The following is an 11,060-nucleotide window of genomic DNA, read 5'->3' as shown; positions in this document are numbered from 1 at the left end:
CGGCCACTCCGTGAGAGATTTTCTAAATTCCCTCCTTTCCTTCCTTAGTTTATCAAGACCCAGGCCTGGTGAACCAGAGCATAGGGTTTCCACTGGGAGATGGATGCAGGAAGAGCAGTAGGTGGCAGAAACCCATCCCTTCCAGTCACCTTGGTGGCTTGAAAAAGAAGAGAGGCCCGCAGAGTATTTTCTTCCCAAGGCAGGCGTGACGTAGGCACAGGAGAACCCGGTGGACCGAGAGCTGTGACTCCGCCCCCTTGCTGTGCTGAGCTGCCCTGGCCAGCAGAGGGCACCGTTTGCTCATCTGAGAGCTCTCTCATTTGCGTGCGGTTTGGATATCAGGCTGAGAGCCTGCAGGTCTAAACAGGCACCCTGCCTGGGTAGGAGGGAGTTCAGGGCGGGGTGAAGAATGTAGGGAAGAGAAGAGGGAGCAGAAAGTCTAGGGAATCTCACTGAAAGATGCTGAGCATTTAAAGAGAAAGATGCTGAGCATTTAAAGAAGAAGATGCTGGGTTCCCCAAAGGAGATTATTTAGATGGGTTAAGACTAGGGTTGTCAACGGGGAGGATGAACAGAGAAATTAAAGTTCTCCTGTAGTGGAGCGGGTTAAGGATCTGGCATTGCCACTGCAGTGGTTTGGACCGATGCTATAGCCTGGGTTCGATCCCTGGCCCGGGAACTTCCGTGGGAGCAGCCAAAAAATAAAATAAGAGGACCCCCTGCCTCCCAAACCCCCAGTGGCAACCCCTCACACTTAGAATACATCCACAGTCCTTGCTGTGGTCTGCAGGACACCCACCAGGTGGGTCCTCCCTTGGCCCGTCTCTGACGCTCTCACCTTTTCCCAGCCAGCCTAGCTCCTGGCTTTTCCTCCCTCACAGCTCACACCTGCACCCAGGGGCCCGAGTCTTGCACTGGCTCTTTCTTTCCTTCCCATCCTCAGGCTTGATCTCTCATTCCCTTCAGGTCTCTCCTCCTCACACAGAGCCTCCTTGGGAAGCCTAGCCTGACCAGCCTATTTCAATAGTGCTCCAACCCCTCTCCAGGCCCTTACTCGGCTTTATTATTCCTCAGGACAATGATGAGAATTTGACCCTATGTCTTAGCTTGGGCTGCCTTCACAAAATCCCAGACACTAGGTGGCTTAAACAGCAGAGATTTTATTTTTCATAGCCTGGAGGTTGGAAGTTTGGGATCAGGCTACATGCCCGTGAGGGCTCTCCTCCTGGTTTGAAGAAGGCAACCTTCTTGCTGTGCGCTCCTATGGCCTCTCCATGGGCTGCGTGTGCGTGTGCGTGTGCGTGTGTGTGTGTGTGTGTGTGTGTGTGTGTGGAGAGAGAGAGAGAAGATCACCAGTCCTGTCACATTATGTCCCTGTCCTTACAACTTAACCTTAATTACCTCCTAAAAGCTGTATCTCCAAATACAATCACATTGGAGGTTAGGGCTTCAATATATGAATTTCGGAGGGGATGTTATTCAGTCCATGGCACCCTCATAAATACACATTTATTAGACTGAACTGCCATGAAGGGAGGGACTTTGCACATTACTATAACTACATGGCCCGTTATGTGTCTGGCACATAGTAAGCACTCTATAAATATCTCTAAAATATCACAGATACTTTATCTGTGAAATAGAGGGCCAGCATCTTCTCTGTTTATTCTGGTTGTAGTGTAAGTTAATGACTCCATTATAATAATAGCCCAGACAAGTACCATTCATCAAACACGTACATATGCCAGCATCTTCACCTTTGTTTCTGATCTAATCCTCAAGAAAATCCTAGGACATAAGAATGATTTTCATTGTGATAGGGCTGAGCCACCTGAAGCACGGCAAGGTTAAGTCACGGGACTAAAGTCACAACAGGCAAGGCCGAGATTAGGACCCTAGTCTGTCACCTCCAAAGTCCATTTCTTTTTAGACCCTGGACCAGTGCTTCTCAAACTCTGAGATGCTTCAGAACCACCTAGAGGACTTGTTACGACAGACGGCTGGGCGTCACCCTCTGAGTTTCTGGTTCCATAGGTGTAGGGTGGGACCTGAGAATCTGCATTTCTAGGACATTCCCAAGGGAGGCCGATAGTGCAGGTCGGGGGACCACACTTTGAGAATCACTACCACAGAGGCGTCATATCTCAAGTTCCTCTTTCTTTCAGACGCCTGAGCTATTTTCCGGGTCTCGAGTCTCTGCTTGAGTCCGTCAGTAATGCGTTTGCCGGAAATGCTCCGTGTCCCGTAGTCTGATGCGGAGGGGCCATCAGGAGCCTAGAGCAAGACCTTTACCACAGGGTGGCAGCAGCCGCCCGGGTACAGAGAGTTCGGCCAGACGCTGGGGACAGCTCATTAGCACTCCGTCCCTGGGGTTCCCACAGAGTGTGGGCCTGCCCGCCTCTGGACAGAGGGAGGGGGCCTGGCAGAGGGGGAGGCCGCTGGCACACAGAGCGGCAGTTTTGTTCTCTGGGAGACCCGGGAGGAAGCTGGGTGGTCCCCTCAGAGTGTCAGATTGTGCCCTTGACAAAACCACCATGCAGCGCGGGGCTGCTGGGAGAGCCGGGCCTGACAAAGGCCTCGGAGGAGACTGGCAGGGGCTGCCGGGACCCTGGGCGCGCACAGAGGCCTGGGCCCCTCTGGGAAGAGGCTTGGCGGTTTTTCAAGACGCCCGTCTCCAGGGGTGATGGGCCTCCGCAAAGCCTCCCTCCGAGAAGAGGTTGATCTGTGACCCCGTTGGGGAGTTCCTTCCTGCTCTCAGTGGACCCACGGTCCCCTCCTCCCGTCTCATGGCCATGCCTCTCCTTCCCTCACTAAACCAGTTTTGTTCTAAACATCTTAAGAATCTTCCTAAGTGCTTGAACGTTTGCTGAGACATTAGATGATTATCTATTTAATTCTCATTACACCTCAAGGAAAAGGTCTTGCTGGACAGACTGATGATGACAAGTTGAAGTCTCACCCATCATAGGCCAAGCTTGATTGACCACACAACCCAATCAATGGAAACCGGATATGAAAACGGGTTTGGAGATGTCAGGTTTCATCTGACCTCCACATGAACAGATGAGGACACTGGGGTCCAGGGAGACAGAAGGATTAGATCAAGGTACCACACAGTTGGTTAAAAGCAAGTCAGGGACTAGAACTCCCATTTCCTTGTCCAGGTAACCACTTGACCATAAAACCAACAGGTTATTTTCCAGGATTAACCAAAACAGCCCAGGGACCTGGGAGAAACGGCTCATGAATTTAGGGGTACCAGGTGTGGATTCAGGCCGGTTTGGAGTCAACCATTACTCCGAAGCCTTTAAGTTTTAGGAAGCATGAAACTATTTTTAGTATAGCTGTGTTTTCTTTTTCTTTGTTTCTTTGTTTCTTTGCTTCTTTCTTTCTCTCTCTCTTTTTTTTTTTTTTTTTTTTTTTTTTTGTCTTTTTAGGGCCACACCTGCAGCATATGGAATTTCCCAGGCTAGCGACACCAGATCCGAACCACATCTGCAACTATACCGCAGCCCACGACAATGCCAGATCCTTAACCCACTGAGCCAGGCCAGGGATGGAACCCGCATCCTCGTGGATACTCGTTGGGTTCTTAACCCGCTGAGCCACAATGGGAATTCCTAGCTGTGTTAGTTTCCTAACACACATGTAGATTTTCTGGACTTTTTCTGCTTTGGCTAATGGCTCACCATCAGCTTAAATGAACCAAAGTCTCCCTGAGGCCCTGTGGTGCCAAGGCCATGGAATTTGGTGACAGTTTTCAGACTTGTGTTGCTGATAGAATCTTTTGAGTGCTAAGTTCTCCCCAGGGCAGACCCATCATCAGTTCCTTTTGGGGCTAAGATGACCTTGGATGGTCTTTATTTTCTTCTGCTATGTCTAAAGGCTGGCTGCCTTTAGGCTTTTTTTTATGATCCCCTGAAACTAGAGAGTTGGAAAGGAAATGCAAATGCTGTCATTAGACACCATTTTCTTTGAGACCCACTACTCTCTGTAACCTGGCAGCCCATGTGTGATTACTGGAAAAGAACTTATGATTCTAAGGGGCATATTTTGTGCTCCGAGCCCTGCTTTTTTTTGAATCCTTCAGCCTGGGCTTAAAGAAGGGGCTCTTGTGGGAATGATGCCCATCCACGGAGGCAGATTTCTTCCAAAGACTTTGAAAAATGCCTCCTTCCCAACTTTACAATGACTGGAAAATGATGATCTTTGGGAAGTGCAATATGAAAAGAATATGGGTGCTTTTCTAAAAAGAACACCCCAAATGAAAAAAATATGTTCACATTGGAAAACAATATGTGGATGCCAAATCGTTCAGCCCTGTAATGGATTACAGAAAATATTTTATGTTTGGAGTTGGGGGCAGGGAGTTCTCACAGGAGGAAGGAGTGAGAGAAGGAAAGGGGGGGGGGAGGAGAAAAAGCAGATGTGAGTCTGAAAATATTTCAAGTGTGGATAACTGAAATGCCATTTACTTTAAGATTGTTCTGCGAAGTCTTAAAGTGATTGATCAGGCTTTTTAAATGCAGCCAAAAGATTTACAAGCACACAATGAGTGATAAGGCCCCCCAAACAAATAAATAGTAAGACATATTCTCAGATCTGAACTGCCTTTTAAAGCATGTTTTTGCCTGCAAAGAAATATTAAAAATTAGGATAGTTATTTTTAATAATCACACAAACTATTTCACCTATACTATTCACTTCCTCGAGGCAAACAAATTGTCTTGAATTTGTCCTTTTGCTTATTTGGAGGGTTGCCAAATAAAGGAAAAGGTACAGGTTGCCCCATGCAATATTTTGGGACACAGTAACACTAAAACATGATTTGTTACTTTGTTTTCAGATTTAACCTATATCTTGTATTTTACCTGACAGCGCTATTTGTATGTGTATACTCGGTAAAATGAGACTAATTCCAAACTGAAGGTTGAGACATCAGTTCTTTGGGCACAGTGAGGGAAGACCAGCTAAAAACGTTCCAGTGCCACTATCTGAGCACCTGTTCTGAACTCAGGTAACATAAGTGATGCCACTGGAAGATAATCCAGAACAGGATGGCATCCAAAAAAAGGAGATGCGAGGGGAGAGAAGCAGAGCACAGGGAGACAAAACAAAATACCCAGAAAGGAAGGGGGAGTTCCCATAGTGGCTCAGTGGTAGAGGAACCCGACTAGCATCCATGAAGACACAGCTAGATCCCCACCCCGCTCTGCTCAATTCCTGGCCCCGCTCAGTGGGTTAAGGATCTGGCGTTGCTGTGAGCTGTGGTGTAGGTCGCAGACTCGGCTCAGATCCCTGTTGCTGTGGCTCTGGCGTAGGCGGGTGGCTACAGTTCTGATTTGACCCCTAGCCTGGGAACCTCCATATACTGCAGGAGAGGTCCTTAAAAAAAAAAAAAAAAGACAGAAAGGAAGGGGATTTGGGGAGAAGTAGGATGACCATAGGGCAAAGGGAAACGAGGTGGGGAAGAATTTTAAACCCCTTGATAGCTTTCACATCTCGATCTTTTGCACTGCCAACCTTGGAATTCCATCCTGTGCTCATTCAAGCGAGTTCGCGAAGGAGTTCCGTTCCTTCCTGCGAAGCGCTCCGGGCTCCCCCCGGTGGCTATTGTGGGTATCGCTCCCCCGGACCCCGTCTCCTTTAGCCCAGACACTTCTCATCTCCCACTTTTCCCTCTGAACGCAACCCATCAGCTTCCTCCTTTCTTCCTTGCCCGCTTTTTCTGACGGCGTATTCATTCAGAGTCTGCTTTCGGTATGGGGCCTCCCAACCGCTCTGGCATCCCCGGAACAGACCACACAGAGCTGGTCATTGTTGCCCCAGTTCTGGGACCACCCGGGTGGGAGAAGGGGCAGCGCGTCGTCGCGGAGGCCGCATGACTGACAGCAGCGTCAGGTCAAGTGCCCAGCGGGCCACCAGGAAGGTCGGCGTGAGGCTCCCTCCCCGTCCCCACTCCCCTTCCAGCGGGAAATGAGCCCATCCTTCAGACACACGCAATTGACAGCGCTAAAACCTCTATTTTTCAACACGCTGTATATAAATAAAAGCTTACCAAAAAAAGGGGGGGGGGATCTTACTGGGAAAGTGAGACTTCTCAGCTTGGAAAGGGAGTTCTGCTTGGGGTGGAGCAGCGGTGCTGAAGGGGTAAATATGGGAAGCACGTAGACCCCCAAATCCTCACGGTGTAAGCTTTTTTAAAAATGTTGGGAGTGTAGCCACTCATCAAACACACACATACACACACATACACACACACACACACACACACACGCACAAAAAGTGTTACCGGAAAAATTTTCAGTTTCATTTGTGAGCAGATCTGGGACGACCACGCAGAGGGATCTAGGCTTGCTTCCCCCTCACCTTGGCCACACCCCGACAGGGCTGCCAGGTCCCTCAACTCTAAGGGCGTCTCCAAATCTTCCACAGGCTGACGGCCAGAATCTCAGGTGAGACTGTGGAGGTTGGAGGGTGAGGGGAGTGAAGCGGCAAAATTCAGCTTAGGCTGTGGAAGAGAAGTAAAGTGGTGATTGCAGGCAGGAGGAAGTATTTCTTTGAGGTGGATTGATTTTTTTTTTTTTTTTTTTTTTGATGGCAGGTCCCTGATTGCTTCCGTATCCAGATATCGGACTCTTCAGGGTGGCCAGGGCTGCTTTGATTGCCCCAGGCTGTGAGCATTTCCCCAAGGAGCCGTTGAAAAATAGATGCTTTGTAAAAAGTTAAATTGATCAGTGACTTGCCAATTTTTTAGTCAAAAGAACCTTTTGAGAAATTGATGGAAATTAAAGATTTCTCCCCCAGAAAGAGACAAATGAACAAAACTAAACTTTCTCCACAATTTCAAGGGCTATTTGAACCCACTGAGGTCCTCACGTGGGCCATCTTGGGGTCTGTGAACCATACTTAAGTGCCACCTTCTTCTGGGTGGCTGCCACCTGTCCGCAGAGTCAGATGAAAAGGTCTCCAGATACAACTTCAATCTGGGCATCCCATGATGTTGCCTCTGGATTCTTTATTACACAGCTTGATGGGGAAGAAAAAGCAGCCTACCAGCACATTGGCTGTTTCTGAAATATCCCTTGAGATGTCATTCAGCTCTTTTCACACATGGCAGGTGATAATCACATAGATAAATCTACCGAATTTGAAGGTCAGACAGGACATAACTTTTTTTTTGCAAGAGCCAATGATGGCATTACACTGTTCTAATTAATCCCAACATGGAAATGATTCCATTTATCTGAGAAAGTTGAATCTGAGGTGACCAAGTAAATGCAGGCTATTAAGCAAAGTGCTTCCCACACCAGCTCCGGTTCTAGGAGTTGAGCAGGGAGAGTGTGTCCTTATTTCTTTTCTTGTGGCTGGCTGCCCCAGCCGGTCCTTCCAAGATTTTACCAGTTAAAATTGGAAAAATAAAATCCGCATGACACCCTTCCTCGGCATTGCCCTGAACTCCATTGCGACATTTCCGTGAGTGAAGATTTTATTTTCCTGCGGGCGAAGAAGAATAACAACATGCCAAGGTATAATGTAAAACTAATTTGGTTTCTTTATTGAAAACACATCTACAAAGTAATGCTTCTCAGTCCACACCGGCTGCATGTAATATGCAGAGCCCGTGATGGGCTGGCGAGAGGGTCATCCCGAAGGACCTGCTTTCCGTAAGAAATGGTTAGTATAAAAAAAAAAAAATAAATCACACTGTGTAACAGAATTAATCTGACACGATTACGTTTTGCTCTACTGGTGTCATAAGATCACAGCCTTGTACATTAACTTCTGTAGTGTATTTCCCAAATAGAGCCTTGACATTAAAGGGTTACTCCACCACAGCCTAACGTTAACTTTTGTACACACATAATGCTGGCGATCTATATAAAAACATCTCTAATTGTATATCAGAGGATGGCGGTCTAGATTTTCAGTCTGTTAGCATAATTAAGTCCATTCTTCACCATTTACATGAGTAATTCAAACACAGCTGGTATTGTCTGACAGCTCCCGCTCTGCATCTTTGACTGGATATTCCTTAGAGTACAAATATTAATCTCCTTTAAACCTGGTAGCTGCCTCACCTGAAACTAAGGCCTCTTTTTTTCTCCCCTCTTGGAACCCCACTGATGTGGCTTCATACTGATGCTTCTTCTACCATTTCTCCCAGGGACACAAACAAAACCAAAATAATTCCCATTCCAGCTGAAGGTTTCGAAAGATTTGGTGAGTGGAATTCCAACACAAAGAAATATCCTGTTTCTCTCATTCTAAGAACTTTTGATTATAGTAAAAAAAAAAAAAAAAAAAAAAAAAAAAAAACTTTTTCAAATAAGAGACCACCCATGCAGCTCATGGGCCTCTAGTAGAGAGAGCTCATTGATTTGATTTGAAAATACATGTGACCTTATATTTTGATTTGCAGACTTCCTTAGGGAATGATTTTTGAACTGAAGAGAAAAAGTTTCAGGTTTGTTGGTTTTTTTTTCTTTTAAGAATCTCTCCTTCTAAAAAACTCTTCCTTAAAGATGACGTATAACCTTGGTATTCTAAAATCCTCTCTTTATCACGTCAACCATGCTCCACTCTTTCCTGGCTGGCTCTTTACTGTTCCATAGTAAGACCATGAGCATGCTTGCTAGTTGCTAGTCTTGCGTGGTATTTTCTAAAGGTCTATCATCAGTTGAGGAGTGGTGGGAGACACTCTTCCTAGCGTGGTTCCCTTTAGTTTGGGAAGAGTGGGTAAGACGGGAATGGATCCCCTGTTGGGAAGATCAAGGCAGAGTTTGGGGGAACACGTCCACTCCTGGAATGGCCTCCAGCCTGCTGACTCTGCCATTCTGGACATGGAACCTGGTAAACTGCACAGCCACCCTGCCCCTCCCTAGAAATGGTCACTCCCAACAACTCTCTTCTGAAAGTCCCATGCTCTGTGGAATGATACTTGCCATGGGATGTTCCAAGGGGGAGTAGAGGGCAGGCTCTTCCATGGCGCCTCAGTACCTCTGGGCTAGAATCAACCATAAGAACATCTAGGCAACTCGTTCCTTTTGCAGATGAAAACACTGAGGCCTAGAGATGAGACTTGCCCACAGCCACAGGGAAATTTCACTTTACATGCCTCCTCACGGCTGTGCTAGTTGTGTATTTCTATTGTCCTGCTACTGGTAAAATAAAGACACAAATCTCAAGAGAATGGGAGGAAAAAAAAAAACCTCTTCCAATGTCCAACTGAGAACCCACTGCTTATCAGGTTGCTGTGTTCTGATACTAAAACTGAATTGTATCCTGAAGGATTTTTAAATTTTGAAGGTTGATTTAAAACTATGTCTTCAGCTTACTATTCGTTTTGACGCTTTAATTTATAAGAATGATCACATTTACAGGATTGTGTGCCACATCAACTTTTAAGATCCAAGACCATTTCTGATCGCAGGACCTTAATAGATAAGACTAGCATGACATGATGGAAACATTTCAAACGTGGGATGAGAACTACACATTTGGGCCACTGCAAAATCCTCCCTTGTTTTGGGATGAATTCTTCCCAATCCTATCAGGGTAGAGAGGAAAAGGGAGGTAGGGGGCTTACTGGAGAGAATGAGTTGTAACGAGATGGAGACATGTCATAGCGGTTTTCAAACACCGGGTGCTCAAGGAAACATTTTATGTCCGTCTACATCTTGGTTTCACTGTCGATGGGTTTCTCGATTTCGCTTTCCTGGGCAATCAGCTGATATGGTTTCTTCATTTCATTCTCTTCGATCACTGAGTTGCCCATTTCGACATCCCGGTTCTTCAGTTCATGTCGGGACAAGTGTTCAACAATGCCGGCTCCCAGGGAGTCTCCCAAGACATTGGTTGTGGTGCGAAGCCGATCCCTGGGGAAGGGCAGGGAGGAAGGAAAAACGGGGCTCCCGTGAATATCACGTGATCTCAGCTGGTATTTTGGACCAGCCAGCTAAGTCACTGGGGGCATCTCTTATAATTCTGCTTGGTGTAGTCACCAATTACATCATTCCACGATAGACACATAGCATTTAAAATCACAGTTGCTAAGAGTTATAAGGATTGAAGTTCCTGTCGTGGCTCAGTGGTTAACGAATCTGACAGTGAGGAACCATGAGGTTGAGGGTATGATCCCTGGCCTTGCTCAGTGGGTTAAGGATCCCGAGTCGCTGTGGCTGTGGTGTAGGCCAGCGGCTACAGCTCCAATTCGACCCCTAGCCTGGGAACCTCCATATGCCACGGGTGTGGTCCTAAAAAAGACACACACACACACACACAAAAAGGGTTATAAGAACATATAGTTAATTTTCAGTTACTAGTTAATCAATGATAGGAATGACTCTTCCTTTTCTCCTTTTATTTAAAATTTCTCTTTGGGGAAGTTCCCATCGTGGCTCAGCGGTTAACGAACCCGACTAGGAACCATGAGGTTGTGGGTTTGATCCCCAGCCTCGCTCATTGGGTTAAGGATCCAGTGTTGTGTGCGCTGCAGTGTAAGTCACAGATTCAGCTCGGATCTGGTGTTGCTGTGGCTCTGGAGTAGGCCAGCAGCTGCAGCTACTATTAGACCCCTAGCCTGGGAACCTCCATATGCCACAGGTTTGGTCCTAAAAAGACAAAAAATAAAATAAAATAAAATAAAATTTCTCTTTGGTTCTCTTTTCTTACCATTCACCTTCCTTTTACCTGAAATTCTCAACCCCTGGGGGTCCCTGAAGTGAAAACAAGTATCATAATAATGTTAAGATGTTACTTGCTCTTAACCCTTTCATTTTCTCATGAAATGTCTGGTGGAGTTTGGCAAAGACTACAACACAAGAGAAACCACAACAGACTGAATGTAGAAGCAGTTAGTTTGGTATCAAGCCAGACATTAAGATTTGCAAAAATATAAAATAGTATCATTCTTTTCCCTAAATTTTTGGTTTGGAAAATGGTATTTTTTTTTCATAAAAATGTTATATGTGTTGACATGTAATGAATTCATTATTGTAATTACAGCATATGGAAGTTCCCAGGCTAGGGGTCAAATGAGAGCTGCAGCTGCTGGCCTG

The 11,060-nt window shown here is 46.3% G+C and overlaps 1 protein-coding gene across 6 annotated transcripts in view; it reads right to left on the bottom strand.

The window, feature by feature from the left end:
- Window positions 1–7,532: 7,532 nt before the first annotated feature.
- Window positions 7,533–11,060, bottom strand: part of SLC1A3 (solute carrier family 1 member 3) — a 91,477-nt gene continuing 87,949 nt past the window's right edge. For 4 of the 6 annotated variants that reach the window (NM_001244425.2, NM_001289945.1, NM_001289946.1 and 1 more), the window contains 1 exon segment: window positions 9,343–9,878. In NM_001244425.2, coding sequence (NP_001231354.1) covers window positions 9,674–9,878 — 205 coding nt within the window. In that variant the 3' untranslated portion in view covers window positions 9,343–9,673. 6 annotated transcript variants of the gene reach the window in all.

This window comes from Sus scrofa, chromosome 16 (assembly GCF_054392235.1).
Source record: "Sus scrofa isolate SSC_HxYL_T2T_F1_AM1 chromosome 16, Sscrofa_HxYL_maternal_Yorkshire_Landrace_v2.0, whole genome shotgun sequence".
NCBI lineage: Eukaryota > Metazoa > Chordata > Mammalia > Artiodactyla > Suidae > Sus > Sus scrofa.
Note: the sequence above shows the minus strand (reverse complement) of the source record. Positions and strands in the feature narration are given on the sequence as shown.